The sequence below is a fragment of the Eschrichtius robustus genome, chromosome X (genome assembly GCF_028021215.1).
Source record: "Eschrichtius robustus isolate mEscRob2 chromosome X, mEscRob2.pri, whole genome shotgun sequence".
Classification (NCBI taxonomy): domain Eukaryota; kingdom Metazoa; phylum Chordata; class Mammalia; order Artiodactyla; family Eschrichtiidae; genus Eschrichtius; species Eschrichtius robustus.
This window is the reverse complement of record NC_090845.1, coordinates 75,184,982-75,207,266: the sequence shown is the minus strand read 5'-3', so window position 1 is coordinate 75,207,266 and position 22,285 is coordinate 75,184,982. Positions and strand designations below refer to the sequence as shown.

General features: G+C 35.7%; 1 protein-coding gene across 1 annotated transcript in view; it reads right to left on the bottom strand.

The window, feature by feature from the left end:
* DACH2 (dachshund family transcription factor 2) overlaps positions 1-13,426 on the bottom strand; it is a 596,924-nt gene extending 583,498 nt beyond the window's left edge. Inside the window, exon 1 of the mRNA XM_068532639.1 lies at positions 12,912-13,426. Within this exon, the coding sequence (XP_068388740.1) occupies positions 12,912-13,426 (515 nt within the window). The remainder of the gene's footprint in view (positions 1-12,911) is intronic.
* Between the last annotated feature and the right edge of the window lie 8,859 nt (positions 13,427-22,285).

The following is a 22,285-nucleotide window of genomic DNA, read 5'->3' as shown; positions in this document are numbered from 1 at the left end:
ATATAACTATGGATGATGCTGATTTAGCATTGAGTGAAAAAAGTCTATATGAGATTAAGTGACCCCCAGAAGTATCAAGTTGTAAAGTGATCAGCCATCTGTTTACAAAAAATTTAGAAATTTCACAACAAAATTACAAAAATAGACTAAGGATTAGATTAAATGAGCTAATGTATATGAAAGTACTATATAAACTATAAACCAGTATATACATGTAAAGTTTTTTACTATTACACCTAGCTAGTAATTTTAAACTTCCAGATATATTTTCAGGCAGAAGGCATGAAGGAAATATTTAAACTTTACTGTACTTATTAAATACAAAAATGACAAAAATGCCACTTTGATGTTCTTTAATTCAAATTTTAATGTTCATTAAACAATCTTGAATGCAGTGGTTCAAATTACTCCCTAAAATGCAAACTTAGTTACTATTGAATACAATAAAAACTTCACACACATACCCAAAGGCAAAATGTAACCCTTTTTAAAACACTCACGCTCAACACGTGTTTCAAAAATGTGCTACGGCAAGCTAGAATCAGGCTAACAGACCAGTAATCGTAAGGCAACTTACAGAAGAAGTATAAACGGACACTGCATAAAATATTTTAGAAATTAATGTAACATTTACAAGTGTAGTAAAGGAATATTATTTTAGTGACAACACATATGCAAATGTTCTATTATGGTTTCAAATGCTACCATCTCACCGCAAATGGAATAACATTTTGCCTTTAGTGTTTTTATCTTTACTTATAGCTAATATTTTTTATCCTTTCTGTTCCTGCTCATGAATCTGCTTAAACTAACTACTGAAATAAAATGAATGCAATTAAAAGAGATCATTCAACAGCGCTATGGAAAGTACTTCATCAGTCCACATTATGCTGCCTTCCTCTAATCTATCATCTAGTTCCTGGTCCATTCAATATTTCCATGAGAAATATTTTCTCATCAAGTTTTCTTCACCCTTATTTAGCTTCATTCCGTTGTCCATGCACAAATGGAGCTACATCAATGCTAACATGACCCAAATTAGAGTCCTCCTATCTTTAAAATCAAGAGCCTTCCTAATTGGACAGAACACTTTAAATTATTGAGATCCACTTCCCCTTCTTTGATGGGCACTTTTACATTTTTCCCACTAATACAGAAAAAGATCTAAAAAGCGGAATTTCTTGAGTTGTATTTACATTTAAAAACTGAGAGTCCCTGGGGGGGAAAAAACCAAAACAATACACAGAAGAACAGTCATTCAATGGGACTAAACTGCAAAGAATAAGAAAAGCTTTAGACTGGCAGAATGGGGATTATGTAAACATCCTACAACCTGATGAAAAAGAACATGCCCCTAAAATAGCAAAAACCTGTCAGTCTTCTAGTATGACGAGGACCAATCCAAAACAACTGGAAGTGCAAGAAAGCAGCTATGCCAAATGTACTTGCATCAGTTAAGCTCTGGAGCAGTTACTACCCTCTTCAGAGACCACAATGTTCAACATGTGCCCATCGTCAAAATGCCCACTCTTGCAGGACATGATCAGCATCAAGACTATAATGTTCCATTTTTTAAACTGCAAGTGGAATATCGGTTAAGTATCCCACTCATAAACACTTCACAAAAATCTGATTTAGTGCTATAATTATCAATGTGTTTTAACCCAAAAGCCATGATTCCTCTGATGTGAACGAATGTTTATTTAACTTATGGAAGATGGTTATTTAGGGGTCCTAAGCACAGGAAAGCATGTTAAAGTCAACAACTGGACTCATGCAGTTTGCCAGGTTTTGATCTGCTAATAGCTATAATGAGTACTGTATCCATTAAGTGGATAAGTCTTTCCATAGACAACATAAGAGTAAATTCAAGCAAAATATACTAATTTAGTTAAGCGCTAACTAACATGATCCAGTACACAGCTGTTAGCTATGACAAATAAGCTCTATGTCTGCTTATGCTTTGTTCACTTCAGATGTTTTCTACACGAAGCATTTAATTTCAGATTTAGTTCAACCTTAGCATGTTTCTTGGCTATCTCTCCTTCCCACCAGTGCATATTTATAAAATGTAAATACAATTTAATAGTAGAATGAAGTAAGCAAAATATATTTAGACAGGTAAAGGTACCATAAACATTTTCTAATGTACTGCAAAGCCTAATTAATGTTATTTTAATTTCCCATGATTTTACTCTTCCTTGCATTAATGTAGGTTGGCTGAGAGTTAACCATGTAACAATAAAACTCTACCTAGGTAATCTGGAGATGAGACAAAAAAGAATTTGGATAGTTCTTAAGATCACTACTCTCCCCTTGAAAAGTAGCCTTGTACAGACTAATAGCAGGAACTTATTTAATATTTGTTGAAATGAAGTGACAAATGGGGTGAATTGGAAATATACAATATATACATATTATATATACGTATACACACACGATACACGTGTGTGTGTGTGTGTGTGTGTGTGTGTTCTAACTGGCTTATAAAATGAGACCAAAAATTTGTGTTCAATGCATAAAATGTACTACGCAGTAAATTTCTTTGTATGAATGAATTCCCCTTTTGTCTTCCTCAAATAAAAACCTAGATAGTACTCGTAAACTTTTTTACAAAATACATTTAGAAGTTTAGCAGATCATATTCTATTTTCAAGGCAGCAAATTTAACATTAACATTAAACATTTAATTATACATGTTTGCAAGTAATCTTATTTTCCAGAGTTATTTATGTTTAAATGTAATACATGTAAGGGTCAATGTATTCTGAACAAATAAAAACAAATAACTTTTTCTCAGCTGCATTTTAATTTTTGGCACATAATATTGTATAGGACTATAACCAAAGCATATCAAGCTTGAGGATCTATTTAAAACTCTAACATAAATGAAAGCAAGCTTTTTTACATGGGGAAAAAAAACACATGTTTTTCTAATCCATAGTTGCACATTCTACTACAAAAGCATAGGTCTCATAGAATGACTAATTTTATCAATTTTTAAGGACTCATATCCCTTGCAACAAATATGTCAGAGAAAAGATATTAAAGTCAATTAACCACAGCCATTCTTAAGTGGAAATACCTGTTTTATTCCAAGCTGCTCGTGATGTATATTTTATTTATAACCTAAGTAATTCCCTACATTCATAAAACTAAAATATTTTATATATCAATAACTGACTATTTTTAGTTGGACCTTTCTGGTATAATTCTAAAGACTAAAAAAAAATCTAGTGTTTACTGATATAACATATGAGGCAGATATGAGAAAGGAAATTTAAGAATTATTCAACACTGGATAAGGCAAAAATTTGTAACCTCAAAGATTTCACAATTTAACAAATATAAAAGGGGGGATATAAAATATAAAATATATAAAATATAAAATATAAAAGCTAAAGACAGCATGATTCTAGAATGTAAGCTCCATGAGAGAAGAGACTGCTTTGTTCACTCTCTTCGCCTAGAACAAACACTGCCTGGCACCACAGAATATACTCTATACACACACACGCATGCACACATACACACACACACAATTATGACAGATCTAATCATGAGAGATCAAAATTATTGTGAAGAAGTTTTTGTTTTATTTAAATTCTAATAATTAAGTGGATAGAATGAATTTTCCAAAAGTTTACAGATTAAAGACAATATAGCAACGAAGATATTCACTAGGGTCTAACTTATGTCCTCCAGAGAATTATTTCAGGTGAGCTCCACCTGAGTTTTTATAATTAAACTTGCTTGGATTGAATTCAAGAGAGGAAACCATATCATAAAGCATCTCACCCTATTGTCTGTAGTATTATATAGAGCAAGTCTTCAGTGCTGAATGTTTATTATCCTTTCAGAAGGATCAAGGCCTAACATATATATATAATAACATTTTATGGATGGTCACATTAAAATTTTTATATCATTTCTGTGAATTTGGTGTGCTTTAATATGGCATTAAACTCAACTTTCTTAAAATAGGTACTGTGTAAATAGCACCTATGTATCCTACTACCAAAATCCATTAAGAGATAGTATAGTCTTACATGATAATTAAGTATGCATTTTAAAAAATGTTTTTATTTCAATAAAGCAGGGAGTCTCACAACTGTTACATAATGTAGATAATGCATTAACAAATATAATAATAAAATAAATTTATCCAAATATTGTTTCTGATGATATTACTATACTTCTTAGGCAAAACAATTGAGAGACAGACTTCTTCCAAAATAACTAAAAGCTCAGAATCTAACATATTGCTGTAAGCTATAATGGTTATAACTGTTAATCCAATACACCTTTTATACAAACCCATAAACACATGAGTGGAAAAATAGCACAGATGTTCATCTCTAATGCAATTTCCATTCAATTTCCTAAGTGCGGTCCCTGTGTGCAAACTAGCTTAACATTATGTTTAGCTTGCAAATTCTTTTAATAAATAATGAATGCAATAAAACTAGGAGATCAATGGCAAGCTGAGAAATCTTGAAAAAAAAAGCCTTTTGTGTTCAGGCTGTTGCCCATTTCAAACTTTAATCCAGAGACAGATCAATATTACTTTTTTCTTTTTAACCCATCACATAAATAGCAGATAGACTAAATGTAGCCTAAATGCTGTTAGCAGCTAGCAGTTGCCAGCAGCCTGATAAGATCATTGGACACAATCGCAACTGAATGTTTTATAACTTAACATACACACTACATTATACACTATTAACTTGTTTTAAAAAAAAAAGGTTATAGAGCAATAAAAATACTGGGGTTCATTATTTTTTAAACTTTCCTGTACTATATACTTTTCCAGTAGTATAATTACAAAGTTTCACCACAATTTGCTCTAATAAACTAAATAATTGTAATGGGTCAAAATAGTACATGTGTATGAATAGTTTCAACCTCAGGGGTCCTAGATGAAAGGAAATGTTACTCTTCAAAATTAATTACACTGGAAAGAACTAAGCTATTCCTTTAAATGGGGGGGGGGAATACTTCATGCAAATTTGTATTGCAGTTGGATGTGTCTTGAGATTATCCAAGAAAAAAGTAAATCATTATACTTAAGTATTTCTCTTTCTATTCAGAAACTGTAGATAGAAGGGAGGAGAACCCTCTTCTTACTAACTTATTTTTCATAAACGTGCATTCACTGTTTGAAAAAAGATCAAGTCAACTGCCTGGTTTAGTGCTGACATCAAGTAGTATAAATCTAAATAGTTGAGAATCATTTTATGGTAGTAGGCTTGTTTTATTTATTAATTTTTGCCTATTAATAATATTAGAACATCTCCTATGGGTTTTCACTAAAAAAAAAAAAATCAAGAAGTCACACTTTCTTTAAAGATACATTTCACTTAAACATTCTAATTTCATATAATAGATTTTGATAGCTTTATATGTATATTTGTGAAAATTTTATGGCATGATTACAAATGGTTTTATAATGGAATTAAAATTTTAGGATTAGTGTCTTTTTATAATTGTATACTTTACATAACTACTTCTTAGCTTTTTTAAAGCACAGCAATTTGTGCAAAGAATGCTGATGAGAGGAATAAATGTGTGTATGTGTCCATGATTGTATTCGTTTAACAAATGTGAATTAGGTGCCTAATATGTGTACAATATCAGGCTTACTAAAGTTTTACAGTGAATATTACTGAAGTTAAAGATAACTCCTCAGAAATTATTATTACAAATCCAAGGTTTTGTTTTATGTAAAAAATTCAGTTTCATTTTAGGGATATCATTACAGGTAGCGATAAATATATCAGTTTGCTCTTTAGCTATATTATATCCAATTTTGCACAAAACAATGTATATTATATCTTATAATCACATTCTCAGTAGAATAATTTCACCAATTCTAATATATAAATTTATCTTTAAAGAAGGATGTGGCAAGATCTCACCATGAAGACATTCCCATGCTTTAAGCAAAATTTGAAAAAAAAAAAGTTAACTCTCGTCCATAACTTACTGAACTTCATTATAAACTTCTTTTTAAACTATACTGTAGATCATAGCATGAATCTTAAGCTTCCAAGATTAGCCTAACACTGGAGATAAAAATGTCCTGAAGAATTTGAGACCTCAACGGTATCAGTTAACAATGTTTCCTGTTTTCCTATTCTAATAAAGCTAACAGTAAAATTATGATGAAAGAATACTGTAAAGGCCTGCAAAGAGGAACTACCTCTGAAAGCTGATTTTTAAAAATATATATTCTCCAGAAAGTTAAACAAGAGAAAAACTGAATATCTTTTTTAAAATCTGTATTTTCAAACATCAGAGATTAACTGAAAAGTTATAACACTGACAACATTAAACCCAAAATACTTCACAACAATTAACAGAATTGTTTCTCTCCAAAAACCAAGCCAATGATGCCATGGATGAAATGAAACAAAGTATGATAGTGATGATATTTAATGCAGGTAGGTAATAAATTTCACTAGAGTTATAGAAGTTCCTTTTGGAGTGCATATGTTTTTCTATAGTCTAAGAAATTAAATTATAAAAGTAGCACTTACTGTTATTGAATGATTTGTAATTTACAAATAGTTACCCAAAATATAAATAGCTGAGGCATACTAAAATGAAATAAACTTTTCTAAGATTTTCAGCACTGCAAAGTGAGGAAATGATAAATACACAATGCACAGCCTGTCTCCTTCTTACTAAAAAGAAATATTAAATCCTGAAGGAGTTCTAAATCCCTTGGTAAGAGTATATTGCAGCTGCATTAAGCCAACAAGAAGCTTATTAGTAAGGATTTAAAAACTAACACCCTTCTGTAATCAATTTGGATACAGCATTATTCTATTTATAGTGACACTTTCAATGTGTCCCAATCATATATTACTTATTCTCATTTTTCCTACCATGATTACATATTAATGTGGAGGCACTATTAAGCAGCTACACTATATTTAGCTTTTAAGATACTGATTTCCACCATTTTGGAAGAGTTAACATAGCATGAAAATTAAGAATCTTTCCCATGAAGAAACTTATTATTGGTTTGTTATTTTTCTCTGATTCCTAAATAAAATAAAATAAATTTAGTTGTTCTAGCAGAAAATGGAAAAAAGGATGCAGCCACTTTAAAAGCTTCAATCTCTTTGACACTGCTGGCAGTGTATGGGAACATTAATGCATCTGTCATGATAACAAGCTAAGAATAACATCTAGACATCAAACCGAGCAGAGAATCCATCTGAAGTGATTCATTCAGATCTGTCTCATTGATTTATTAAACACAGGGCAACATCTGCAGCCTCACAGAGCCGCTTGGTGAAATTAATGCAAGATCAATTCAAATGGAAAAAAGTGTAAAAGAGATAAATCAAAACACAATTTACATGCAGTTCCACAATCAGGCTTATTGGGTGCAAATGCTCGATTTCCCTTCCAAAGCAAATGTGTTTAAATGTTGTTTTATCTTTTTAGAATTGTGTGATCTGAAGTGACAGTGAAGAGTTTTGCAGGTTGAGATGGTGAAAGAGAAGAAAAGGAGGAAAAAAATGCTACCAAAGACCTTTTGAATATGCAACAAGAATATCATTAATACCTAATTGTTTTCCTTTTGGGGAAAGGTTTGATGTCCTTTCTCTGAAAACATGATCTTTTCAGTTTTAGTCAATTAGGGCAGTTTTAATGTATATTTGAGATGTATAGAGTGGATATATCTAAATCATTTGTTTCTTGAAATGCACCAGATAAAGTGCCACTGGAGATATAGATTGCCAACTGAAATATAATATATTATGATTAGGATTTCTCACAATTACATTTGCCAGCTGGAAGCACTTTTAAAATATCTAGAGATTTCATTAAGACAAAATAAGGTTACTTAAGAAAGCAGCAAACAATTCAGACTTGATATTTTATACAGTTATTTGGGACTTCCTGTATGAAACCATCTAAAACATTAATGTCTAAAGACCATCACTTCCTAATTATTTATTGGCATTCATGTACTATACACTGAGGTTAATATCACATATAAATATCCAAAGATATTCTCCATCATACCATGCATCATTTCTTTAATATAATATCCCTCACCTAATAATGAGTGTTTGGGACAAATATGAAATCTAGCTAAAGTATTAGATTAAATACAAATATTGTTGGTTATACAGAAGTGTGCATTTAAAATGAATGTACACGTGGAAGTTCTGTGCACTGGCACATGACTAGATTGCTTTAATTATAATCTTGACATCATTCTCTAATAAAAGACTATGTGACTACTTTTAACAGACATGACTATCCCCTCGTTATCCCATGAATTAAAATGTCTGCATTTACTGCCCAGATTAATTTCTAGAACCTTTTATCGTTTCCGAAAATGTAAGTCATACAAAATATTAGCCCAGGAAAGTGATACAAGTTCTTCAAAAATTTGATTTTGCTTAACTTTACTATGAATGAAAACATCAATTTTCAAAGTAAATTGTTATTCTTTATGGATTATGAACTATATTCATCAAGTGTGAATACAAAGCCAAACTCATTGAATGCTTAAAATAATCATATTTCTAGTACTTGAAAGCAGTAGTTTTAAATTGTTGTAAAAGTCAGTATAAGTCACATAAAGTTATTCTAACATGGAAGCCCATTTATGTTCTGTTCACACAGTCAAAATAACAATAAACCACAACTGGACCATTTAAATTTTTACTTAAAAAAATGAACTTTAATAATTTGAATATATGTTGAATCATGTCTCTAAATGCATTAAAATGTTTTCTTAATCATACATTCTTGTTTCTTTAAGCATCCATTTAACTATATGTAAATGACTGAATAACATTTAATCAGTTGGTCCTCAAATGAAATTAAATGCTGATCATGAAATCTGACAATGTAACTTTTATATAGATAGGTAGATAAAGAGAGATAACACTAAAATGTATTGGCTGATTTTTCACATTTACTGAATACCAATTTTTAATTTAATATTTTACTGCCACATTAAACTTTGAAGAATTTAGTAAGGAAAATCCATTGCAGAAGAGTGAGATTTTTAGACATTTGCTTTCTGACCTGCCTGCACTCTCTGATATTAAAACTCCAAGTTCTCTTGGACAAGAATTAGAAAAAATAATCACGGTGCTTTATCTGCAAAAACAAAGATCTGAAACAAGGTAACAATTTTTCCTATTTGGTTTGGGTCTTTTTATCATTTCTTAATGACCCTCATAATAATTTTCTTTACAATTAATTTCTAAAGCTAAAGGGCATCAAGGAAAAATACTTATATAGCCCTCTGCAATTGCAGTGATGTAAAGCTTGACTTATTTAATAGAACAATGAATAGTCAAGAGTTTTAGTCTTTCTATTCTCTAGTAGCTGAGGCAGGTATTATTTTCCAACTTCTTTTCTGGGAAGACAACTTTGAATATTTTGATAATTAGCTAATAAAAGTAGTTAATGTAAGGCACTGACTGAGTTCTTTTTGTGGCTTTCAGTACTGTCAAAGAAACAATCATATATCTATTTTACTCATTCATTTTTCTTCAGTGTGCATTAATAAAAACATGCCCTGAGCTAAATCAAAGTGCCACTTCGTGGCAACACCTTAAGGTCTTTGAAAATGACCAATTTGAAAATGGTCTATTTTGTGTGTTCTGGAATAGTGTAGGAAGCATTCCAAATTAAAATACCCTAAATCAGGACTTATACTCTTCCCCAGTTATCTGACAGAGAGGGGGAGAAATGTTTGTTATGTAGGAAAAGAAAATTGCCAATGACACCATTACAAATAGGCCTTCCATTCTACAATACACTATGGAAATTTATCCATCAGGAGATGAAGATGAATCTCTTTTCTCAAATAAGAATAGTATGTAGGAGTTTCCACTCGGACTTTTTCCTTGCACTTTTCCCCCTTTTAGCTTAAAGTGCTAGGAAGTCATGAGTCCTGAAAGACAATCCTCTTTAGCCAAGTCTCCACTGGTACATCGCTCATCTTCTTTGGGCATCTCTATAAGCTCTTCTGATCCATCTTTCACTCTCTCTCATGGCATCATTCTGCTCACATCCTACATCTCTTTTCTCTTACTGGCTCTGTGTCTCATCTACCTTATTTTGTCTCTCTTGGGCCTCATTCCTATTTACATCCCTCATCTTTCTTTTCACTGAATAGAAAAGTCATAGAAATAATGTTTACTTAAATACTAATTTCACAATTTTATAAAATCATTCAGATGTTGGGAATGATTTAAAGTACACATATCTGTAAATAATGTTACCTCAAGTCATAAGGCATTCATTACAAGCATTATCATATTTTGTAGTTTTTTAACTACGTGATGATGAGGGCATTTTGCAACAAAATTTGGTAATGTTAATTAGGTTTTTTCCAGAAATTATGAGGGTTTGTTTACTACCTAGAAACTGCAATATAGATGTTTCTAGTAGTTTTCCTCATCTTTATTTATAGATTGAATTCATAGAATAAATTTCATAAATTTTTATAATTATATATTGCAACACTTGTAACACAATTGTAGAAAATGCATGTAATAAATAAAATACTCATAAAGAAAAAAATGCCATAGGAAGCACATGCATCATATCTCAAATATATTTCTTCTTACATTTTTAATATTTCTCTATCACCTTTATACGTGCACATACACAAAAGCAATCTAAACTCCAAAAAAAGTTGGCATTGTAAATGCTGTGATAAGGATTAAATAAAACTTAACTGAATCAAAATAATAACCTAAAAACACATCATATAACAGGGTCCAAAAATAGTATAAGAACACTTGCCTCTGGATACAGAGAAATTTATCATTTTTTCCTTCAGTAAGTAGCTCTAATAAAAATTAAAGTTTCTATTTACAGAGGAAAGCATCAAAATCACATTAAAATACTAATCTTTTTTTTTTTTAATGAAAGTCATAGATTTTGCTCAAGGGTGTGTAAATTAATTATTAAAGAAGGTAGAATTTCCTATGTGTAATCATTGTTCCTCTTTAAGAGTGGGCATTTGTAAGAGAGAGAAGAGGGAAGGGAGAAAGGAGGAGAAGGAGGAGAAAAAGAAGATAGGGAGGAGGAGGAGGAGGAGAGAAGATAGGTTTTCAGGTCTGCGATTGTTTAAATCTTTTCAAATGACAACAAATAAACTAGATGGCCCTCATCTGAAGTCCCTGGTAACCCTCTGAGTTTGTGTATTCGTAGGGTGCTTTGTGGTCAAAATAAAATTTCCTTTCTACTGTTAAAACCTATATTTGCTTATTTTATTGAGGGAGCAGTTATCCTTTGTGTTTTAAGGCCATCCATCTTCCTTAAGAAAATGTGATCTAATAAACCAGGTTTTTAAGCCCCAGATATGAATCAGGTAGGAGTTATCATATGAACAGGTTTCTGTTTAATTGCTAGAACACAGGAGAACACTGCTCAAAGGGAAAAAAAGAAAAACAAAAGGTTCCCTTGTAAGTTCTGTACCATTATCTGATTGTAGCAGTCAGCAACAGTTTGTCTACAAGTTGCCAGTATACTTCAACTATACATAGTAATTTGGATTTTACAACAGATGTGACAACTGAGTTAGTTTTGGTTCATAAACCCAGAGATCTTATGATCTAAAGTTGCTCTGTAAGAAAGTCTACCTCTGCAGAAGTTTTCTGCAAAATGATCAACAGCAGTGCTATTTTACAACAAAACCCTTTGCCCCCTTTAGCCTGGTGATGGTGGTTTGGTTTGTATGCTAATCACATCTGCCAAATGTGTACTTTCCTAACAGATATTAACAGACTGCAGATGGAATAAATACTAAGAAGACTAATTTACAGGTCTTTAAAAAAATCAAATAATCTTTGAATATAGTTTACTTTTCTTTTTTTTAAAAAACTCAGAAACATTGAATAAAATTTGCTTATGGACATATGCAAATGGCTATTTGTTCTATAATGCACTTCTAAGCTGTGATATGAAGGAGGTACACTTACAACCAGAGAAGCTGGCCATCATCATTTATGGAATCCTCTCTTTGGGGGAATGGGATCTTCCAACTGTTTGCCTGGGGGGAAGAGCTGAAAGCATCCTCTCTGGAAAACCTGCCAACTTTTACTCCGATCCCCAACCCGGTCCCAGCCCCAGCGTTCATGCCCCACATTGCCCTCTGCAGATGACCCAAAGGGACGATCCCAGGAAAGTGACGTCTGTCATCGTTCTTTAAAAAAAAAAAAGGCTCCATCGACTTTCCTGTATCGTGTACGGGGAAGCTTTGCGCAGCAGGCGTGAGCACTTGTCCTCACGCTCTCGCTCTCTCTCTCTCTGTCTCTCTCTCTCACACACACACACCCAGACACACACACACCATCACCATCACCGCCACCACACACCAACGCACTCTCACAACAAACACACAGGATGGGGAACGAATCACCCTCTGGGATGGATTCTAGACTTCCGACCCTCTGCATCCCCCAAATGCTGTGTTCTGGATTGCCAGCTTAGGAGCCCAGTTTACAGCTCAGCCAGCCCACTCCTCCAGAAAGCCCTTGGTGTCCGTGTTCAGGAGAAAAACCTATCCGACCCGTACGGCCACAAAAGAGCAGGAAAGAAAACCAAATAGAGAAATTAACAAATAACCACAAGCAGCCAGAAAGCCATGCAAGGTATGGGAGAAAGGCTGGAAACTTTCAGTACAGGACCGCAAACTGAAGTTTGTGCGGGATTTTCTTAGACCCAAGCCCTGCCACTGAGCTCAGACTAGAAGGGACAGGCAGTTAATGCGTCCTTCCAGTCCTCTTTCCCCACCGTCTTACACCGTGAAGAGTAGAGCAAGCTAGTTAAGACTCACTCTCTACAAAGTTGGATGAGAATGAGACATGCAAAAGAGGGCAAAGGGGGAAGAGCGAGCCAAGAAACGAGTATCTCACCTGGCATTGGTGCAATCGGTGAACAAAGTTTCAAAGTCTTTCCTGGTGATGAGTTTGCAGCGGTTGACCCCGGGCTGGATGGCCCCCAGCCCGCGGAGGATCCGGACCTGCTCGACAGTACACACCACCGGAGATATGTCCAGTCTCTTCAGCTTGGTGTACACCGTATGCAACCCTCCCACCAGGTGCTTGAGAAAGAGATCAAAGACTTGCGGCAGGCAGATCAGTTCCTGGCCGTCCATCAGGAACGAAGCTACCTTCACCCCATGCATGTCGACCATCCTGCACTCGTTGGTGTTGGTGTTGCCGCTGCCTACGCTGGCACTACCGACCCCGCCACCCCCCGCGCTGCCGCTGTGGTTATTAGCCATGAAACTGTTGATCATATTGGGGGTGAGACGAGGAGGCTCTCCAGGGGTCGAGTACAGGGGTTCGGCCCGAAATAAGCCCCCCGCGACGCCCGTGCCGCTGGAAGTTGCAGAGATCACCGGAGGTGCGGAGACGGCCATGGTCATTCAGTCTCAAATCGTTGGTCTTCAGGCCTTCGCTTTCTTACCCTGTCTCTTCTAGGTCTCCTCCTACTCTCTCCCTCACTCTCTCGCTCTCTCTCTGGCGCGCTTTCGCTTGCTCCGAACTGTTTGCAATTCTACAGTAGCTAGGCTCACGCTCACCCACCACCCAGCAAACCGTAAGCGGCCCAGACCAGTGGCGGCCCGAAACCCCACCCCCACCACACCCCCTCCCGAGACTGGCAGCGCCCCCCAGCCAATGGGTCCCAACCCCTCGGCTCCCGAGCGCGCCGAATGGCTGCCGCCCACGAGGAGGTGGAGACTCCTGGCCTGCCTCCCGACTACCTGAGGCAGTTCAGGGCCAGCGGGTGAATGGGGATGGAGCCCGAGAAGGGGGCGGTGTGGTGCCTCTGCTTCATGCCTAGCAGTCTGACGAGAGAACGTCCAATTATTACGCAGAGCTCTCAAAGTGGCCTAGGATACGAACTCCTCCCCTCCGCGCCCCAAGAGTGTCGAGGTGGGAACACAAAGGGGGATTCCAGACTGTGCCTCGCCCCAATCTGTTGCCACCCCGCACCCGGGTTCAGTCGAGGAAAGAGAGGTGGCAGCTCCAATTCCATTTGCACATTGCTCCCAAACTCTGCGGGAGCTAAGAAATGGCTTCGCCCAGCTTCCAAGAAGATGAGTCCAGTAAGTTCAGAAGTAAACAGTCAGCCTTTCTCCAGCCCATCTAGCGCGCTTGGTGTAAGTTCTCCCACATCCAGTGCACAGAGGAACCAGCGTCCAATATCGCACTCAAATCACAGTCGCGGGTTGCTAACCCGCTCCTATGCACTGACAATCAGCAGGCACAGCGAGCCTGTGAACACTTTGGAAACAGGCAGAGACTTGGTTTTTGGGTGGCGGACGGACGCCTCTTTTTACGGAACTTCCGCCACTATCCTGGAACAGACTCGGCTTTCTGTGTCGCCATCCCTTAGTTTCAGGATTGCCCTGTCCCATCCTCGGCTAAAATTGATAAGAAAAGTTCCTTTATGTCTCAAGACAGTCATTACAGAATATAAGAGAAGAGCCGGGGTTTGTGCTCTTTAATATTGCATTTTCTTCCCTCGTCTGTGGGCTTGGATGGTTCAGTGATTAGAGCTCCACGTCCTGAAGTGTAGCTGAAGATTCCTCCTTCCCCACTTGTCAAGTGCCCTCAAACGCACTGTAAGAGCCCATAATAAGCAAAATGTCTAGGCAAGGTATGTTCCAGGGAAAAGGCATGGTCTTTTCCACACATCACATGGTGGTTAGATCACTGGCAAAGTTGTGTGAAGACTCCTTGTCGACCTTTCAATTCTTTGAAATCAAGGTATTTCCTTTCCTGTGCTCCTCTCCTCTAGAGGCTGTTATTCAGAAAGTGAAATCCATGCTTTTGCTTCCTTACAAAACGTTATCAATGATACAGCTAAGACAACGTCTCCAATACTCTTACAGAATGTAAATAATTTTAGGAACTTACTGAATTTTACTCAGATCTCCTTGTACTTAGCAGTATCGAAGAGTAGGAATAAGTGGGCTTTTTTTTCCCTCCCTTAGTAAGACATAAATGTCCTAAATTGGATTTTTCAGCCTCTCTCTTCAACATCTTTTCTCCTTTTATCATTTCATCAACCAAGTAGTAAGAACTATCCTTTGAGTCACTTTAAAGTTTCAATTTTTAATTGTATGGAGTCAAAATGCTAAGAAGTTATGATGATAGTTGCTTTTGGAATAATGGTGAAAAGCGACTCCAACATAATAGACTGTAATGGGTGCAGCCACAAAAGGCATTGAATTGTTCCTGCTAGTTTGCTACTGTTGTGGAAAGAAAATAAGAAGGAACAAAAAGGGACAATTGAGAAAGATTATCAGAAAGATTATCAGATTATTCTGAAAAGTAGAGATTTTCAGAAAAGAATAGGAAAGCACTAATAGAAATGTTGGTATTTACCAGGTTTTTTTAAAGATAAATCCCAAATTGTGTTCAACAAGTGTTTTGACAGAAATGTCTATTAAGCTGTGTGCTGAAATAACTCAACTTTGATAACTGTGTGTGATTGAAATTTCGAGATGAATAAGTTTGACTTTAAAAGGGAAGGGTTTTGGGTGTTTTTTGTTTTTAGAAATTTCTCTAACTGCGTTAAAAATCCTAAGGCCAAGCTGTGCTCCCTGTGTATCGCTACACTCACATTATCAAATCCTTTTTATTCGCACGCAGAGTGGTTTGGAGTTTTCAGGAATGGGATGTTGCACAGATGTTTCAATGTTTCAAATTTAAGAAATTCTGATATATAAAAAGGAAAGGTAGAACATTCAGGCTGCAATCACTGTTTGTAATATTGAAAAACAGAAGTTGTTTTCAATAACAAAAAGTTACTTTTTGTTATTGAAAACAGCTTTTGAAAAGGCTCAAACTAGATATGTCATATATTTAATGTGATCTATCAGATATGTAGTAATATTTTAATTATTACCAGAGATTAAGGTTCAATTTCTAGTAGAAATACTAGAGACTAAAATTGATCATTGAAGGGTTAAAGTCCCTTGGAAGCTTGAAATACACAAAAGACCATTGGCTTCATTATTTGAATTCCCTCCCATTTGCAGCCTTCTAGAAAATAAACTTGGTAATTTTCATAAGGGATACTTGTAATTTAAAGATTTAGTCATTTAGATCTAATAGACCAGGTGTTTTCTCCTTGGGTTTTCTTGATATTTTGATTACTTTATTTCTATTATGCTATTTCTTCTCTTATTATTATCTAGGCTTTGAGATTGAGACAAATTCCACATGGAGAGTTTGTTTTTATCCCTTTCTGACTTTAATGTCTTCCATAAACCAAACAGATTTCTAAATAAGTCTGGGTTTCTACAAGGCCCAAGGAAGCCTTGCACATCAACACCCTGTAAGTTGGAACTGCATGAAGCAATATAAAATCATAAAGGCGGCAGTAAACTGAGTACCCTTGGGAGATGACTCTTTATGGAGAGAGGCACTAAACTAAAACTACGTAAATACTCAAGGTGTGTGCATTCCAGGCACTCCAGCAAATAAGAACAAAATTAATGCAAACAGATATCATATCTCATCAGAACAAGAAGTTCTAGATGCCACTATTCCAGTGGAATGATTTGGGGCCTAAGTGAAGTGTAGCCTTTCATACACTGAAATGCTATAATCTTCTGTGATTTAATTAGCAATTTACATTTACTCCTAATTCACGCTCAGTTTGGAGGGGGAGGGTGCTCATTTGTGACTTTAGGCAAAACATTCTACTTTGTTCCACATTGTCAGTGAAAGCAGGTACCATTTTCATTAAAAATAAATAAATATATTGGCAATCTTATGCAGGATTACAAAATGTCCAGAACCATTTGAAGGGGGTGGTTTTTAGAATGTGCATTCAAGCAAAACCCAAGGTAATGAATGGTATTATTTGAAACCCTCAGATGACTGAGGTTGCAGCCTCTAATATGGCCTCTAATCAGAACCTCTCAAGAGCCCTCTAGGATTCATTTTCAGACAAACAATAAAAGGAAGTTGATTGGGCAAGGCAATAAATGTGAAATGAAAGCATTCATATAATCAAGAGTTTAACAGGCTAAAGTCTACAGGTATACCCCACTCAATGGAATATATGGTTTCCTAGGAAACTGGCTATAAAATGACCTTCTATAATATAAATTCTTTTTTCTCATTCAGTTCAACATTAAATTAAAGATGAGTTCCAAGGGAGGCAAAGATGGAGAAGGGGGTCCACTGGAGAGAGAAAACAACTGGCCAGAACTGAAGGAGTAACAGTTAAAAATCAGATGCTTAAAGAAAAAATGAACATTTGCCAACTGAAGTATAAAAAGAAACTCTCAAAGCACCTCAGAAAGTATAAACACTTGCCAACTTTCAACATATCATACCCCTAACTGCACTGTTCTACGGGAGAAGGAGATGTGTCAACTTTAAAGTCCATCTCTGTCTCCATATGTATTGTTCCCCTTTAAATCTTAGGCTTTTGACTGTTCAAATTCAAGCCATTCTAACTTCAGCTGGACGCCCACTGCTACTTAGTATCCTTTTATTCATTTTGTTGACTCCCTGTTAAATTCCCTGCAGCAGCAACTCCAACCCTACTCTGCAAGTCACCCTCCCCCTCCCTCTCATCAGCTATTGCCTCCTACTTCTCTATGATTTTACCACAAAGTTATTCAAAAGGAGCTCCCTCCACCTCCCTTTTCCCCTAAAAAGCTTTGTCCATATTCCCTCTTATCTTCTACTTCTTCCCTCATCCCTCAGAAAATAAAAAGTCTTCTCTACTCCCTTCACTGATGTTCATGACTCCTCTTAGCTCCAAGTCACTGTCTACCAAATTTATCTCCATCACTCTCTTTGGCATCTCCAATCTCTTCCTCTCTACTTGATCTTTTTTTTTTCCCTTTTACTATTATTAAAAATGTTCAAGGCTAGGAATCCTTTAGACAGACAGACAAAAACTTTCCTCAACCCTAACCGGTGGTTCTCAGAGTGTGGTCTGTGGACCACTCTGGCATTACCTGAGTACTTGAGAGAAATGCAAATTGTTAGGCTTGACCCAAGACGGACTGAATGTGAAACTCTGGGAGTGAGGCCCAGCAACCCGCATTGTAACAAGCCCTGGTGATTCCAATGCCTGCAAAACTTTGAGACCCACTTGCCCTGGAGTTACCAACCTTTCACTCACTTTTTGAAAATCTATAATTGTTTCTCTTCTTCCTTAGCAAACTTTCATGCCTTAACCTTTTGCAATTTGATTTCTGCTCACCACTTGGCCGAAACTATTTTCACAGAGGTAATATCTGATCTCCTAATGCCAAATTCAAAGTCGTTTTCTAAATCCTCATCCTTTGAGATTCTGCAGCTTTTTACACTACCGGCATCCGTCTTGAACACCTAACCCTTGGCTTTCATGGCTTTCCAATAATCTGTTTCTCCTCTTTCTTACTCTCCTTTTCCTTTTCATGTCCTTGCTCTTGACCCTGAAATGCTAAAATTCCTTAATGTCTATAGTCTTACTTGTGGTGATTTCATCAACTTTCTACAGCTTCAACAACCACCACTTAACAGATTACACCAAATCTTATTTCCAGCTTTCTTAAAACTCTCCTGGCAAATTGGGCATTTCCACTTGGATGTCCCATGGTCAGCTCAAACTCAGCATGCCCCAAACTGATTAATTATCTTACTCCCTTCAAATCTGTTCTTTGTTTTTCACTTCTGATATTTCTTAATGCTTTCTCCATGCAGCTAGTCACCTGTTACAGAAACTTGGAAGAAACCTTTGATTTCTCTGTATCCATTATACCCTCATCCAATTAGTCACTAAGTTTCGTGACTTCCCTTTCAGCAATACCTTTTTCCATTCCTTTCCATTCTCAATGTTGCCACCTTAGTTTTTTCCATCATTGGTTGCTTGTACCATTACAACAATTACCTCAATCTCTCTACTTTCAGGTGCTTCCTCCTGCAATCTAGCGAGTATACCAGGTTATTTTTTCTAAAGTTTCACTCTGCTATTTAAACATCTTCATTATTAGCTCTCTGGCCACCAGATAAATTCCAAACTTTTAAGAGTGACATTTAACTTCTTCTTTGAGTTACCTTCCATCCTTTCCTCCAATACTCTTGACATGTTGCCTGTACACTGGTAAATGGGTATTACTTTCCACTCTTCTCAAACCTCTTATACCCTCCCACCCTGGTGTTAATGCTTATGTCATTCTTTCCACATAGAATATGTTGCTGCATGCCACCTCACCTCCACCCATCCAAATACTAACCATCCTTTAAGACTGTACTCCAATTCACCTCCACAAAGAACTCCTTCATTTTTTTTTCCCAGCCAGAAATGGGCTCTCTCTCTTCTGAACTCTCATAGCATGTTGTGCCTCTCTTAACGCAGTTAAAACATGCTGCCTTTTATTACAGTCTTTTGTATTAGGTCCTCTCCTAGAATAAGGTTAGTCAGGTTAGGGATCACGTGTATCTAACCAATATGCCATTTCAAGTGCCAACCACAGTGCCTGGCTCATTGTAGGTGCCCATACGTGTTTAGTAAATGAATGATATGTGATAGTCATTCATAAGCTGTTAAGTTATATAAATGTTCGTTATTAACAATTTTGAAGAAGAGTCTAAGAGGTTGGTGTGCATTAAAGATATGTTCTTTTGTTAAAAGAATGACGATTTTGCTTATTAGTAGTTTCTGGATCTTTTTAGTGATGGCTGGCTTCTCAGATTACTTAAGAATTATTTCAATTTTTACTTATCTAAGCATTAATTTCCTCACAGAAGCTTTTTTAAAAATGTGATAAATTTACATTGTTATGTTTACTTCTATGAACCCTAAAAAATTTGTTATACATTTACAATGAATATATTATTAAATATAATAAAATATATTTAATTTACATAATTATGTAATAAGACATTTAAATCTCTGTTTGAGACCTTATTAACTTTTTTATTCTACATGTTTTGTTTTATGTAAGGGTATTTTAACTGAGGAAGTAAGTCACTGAGATAACCATTTCTAATTATTGCTGGGATGATAACAATTTCTAATCATTGCTGGGAGATGTTAAAACTACACAAAGCTAATGTAAATTTACTACTGTATGCAAAATAACCAGCTCTGACTTGAGAAAAAGAGAGACTGTACCCCTCTTCATCTTGAGTAGGAGAGAAATAGGTACCTTTCTTTGACATGAGGCAAATATAAACATGAGGCATTATACTCCCAGAGTCATCAGAATACTAGGCAATAATTGCCTTTTGTTGTTGTTATTTTTATCCTGCAAAAGATGAGTAAAGAAAGCAAGAACTCTAACTGATGTGTTATTGAAAACATAGCTAAGGCCTTCCCTAGGTTTTGCTGGAACAATTCAGACAAAAATGACTGAAGCATTTTTGGCTGAATTCATATAGATAAGCAGCTCTAGCTACTTATATTAACTAGTAATATAATATATTACTAGTTAATATATATACACACCATCTGATAGTTGAGTGAGTTGTTTAAAAATGTAAAATATTGATAATAAAGTTACTGTACTGCTAGTTATATAACTAACTTATTGAATGCTTACTTTGTGCAGGCATTGTACTAAAAACTTTCTGTACGTCATCTTATTTAATCTTCAAGACAGCAATGAAAAGTAGATTCTATTATCCCCATTTCTCAGATGAGGAGACAGTGGGTTAAAATGATTAACTTGTCCAAGGTCACACTGATATGAAGTGGCTAAGCTGGAAATAATATTCAGATATGTCCCTAGAAACCCAAATCTTAACCACTGCACTATGCTTACACTTTCATTTCTTAAAAAAATATTGCTCTACACTAAATTTTAAAAGAATTTTAAGTTCAGATATTTTAAATATAAAGTTGCATCTTTAATAAACAAGATAGGAAAAATATTTTAAGAAATAGAAGGGTTGTAACATTAGAAAAAATACCCCATCTGAATATTAGATAAAGCTTTTATCTTGGATTTTAAGCCATTCTCCATAGGGTGACACAGACCATAAATTTCAGGTTTAAGCTTTTTGTAAATGTTAATAAAACAACTTTCAGAGTTTACATTTGAAATCCCTAAGTTCTGAGGTGAGGGAAAATGGCACAAAATTGTATCTGCACATTCCAAACTATTGAGAAATGTTCAACATGTCCAAAACTTGCCTTAAATTCAACCAATGAAGAGGAATACTTTATGAAAATGAACATAAACTCAAGATATCCCATTATAGTAGGAGTAATTGTACTTGTTGGTACTTTACAGTTCACTATTTTATTCATTGTTTGGTGCCTAATTAGAACTCTACAATACAGCAATCCCTCCACAACCATAAGATCCCTTCAGACCAAATCTTAGTTATTCCTCTCTGAGAAAGCAGTCTAGCCTATGATAAGGGAGTGGAATCTGCAAGCCAGACTTCCTGGGTCCAAATTCTGGCTCCACAATTTAGTAAACTGGGTGATCTCGGGCAAATTAGCCTTGCTTTGCCTCAGTTCTCTGATCTGTAAAATCAGAACAATAATAATAGTACTTTCCCATAGAATTTTGTGAGATCGCAAGAGTTAATATATACAGCACATTTAAAGTGCTTAGAATAGTGATTGTCACAGAGTGCTATTCCTGTTAACTATTATAATTTATCTTTAAATATTTTTTTTCAAAATTTCAGTTTCAGTATATACAAATTATGACTCCCCAAACTGGGAAGAATTAGAAAAGTTAGGGAGAGGGGAATGCAGACAAGTAGTAATGGAAAAGGGAAATGAGTAGGAGACAAAGTATACATTTCTGCAGTGTAATCGGGGACATACAAGAAGCAGAGGGAAAGCAACCCAGGCCTTAGAATTATATTCAGGCATCTGAGAAGGAGGGAATCGAGATACAGGCAAGAAGATCTGAGAGCATGTTTGGTAGGAAGAAGAGTTGAAACAAATTAATTCTAAATGGGGTCATTTTTAAAGGATTCCCCAAAAGATTTTTTTCATCTAGAACTTCCAGGGGTCTATGCTTCTCTGAGATCTGCAGCTTGAGAAAAAAGAAACTGAGTCATAACACTTGAAAGGCTGTGAGCATTTGAATGGTAGATTAGACAACGAGGAGCACTGTTACCATCTACTAATGCGCACACAACCAGCATTAAAGTGAAACAAGGTGATAAGCCTCTCCTTGAAACCTCAAGTGCGGAGAGGAGAAAGAGGGAAATCCTGAGAAGTTTCTTATGAGCAAAGTATGACAAATGACACTAATTGGGCAGTCCTCTGTATTGGTCATTTATAATGTGAAAATAAGCCC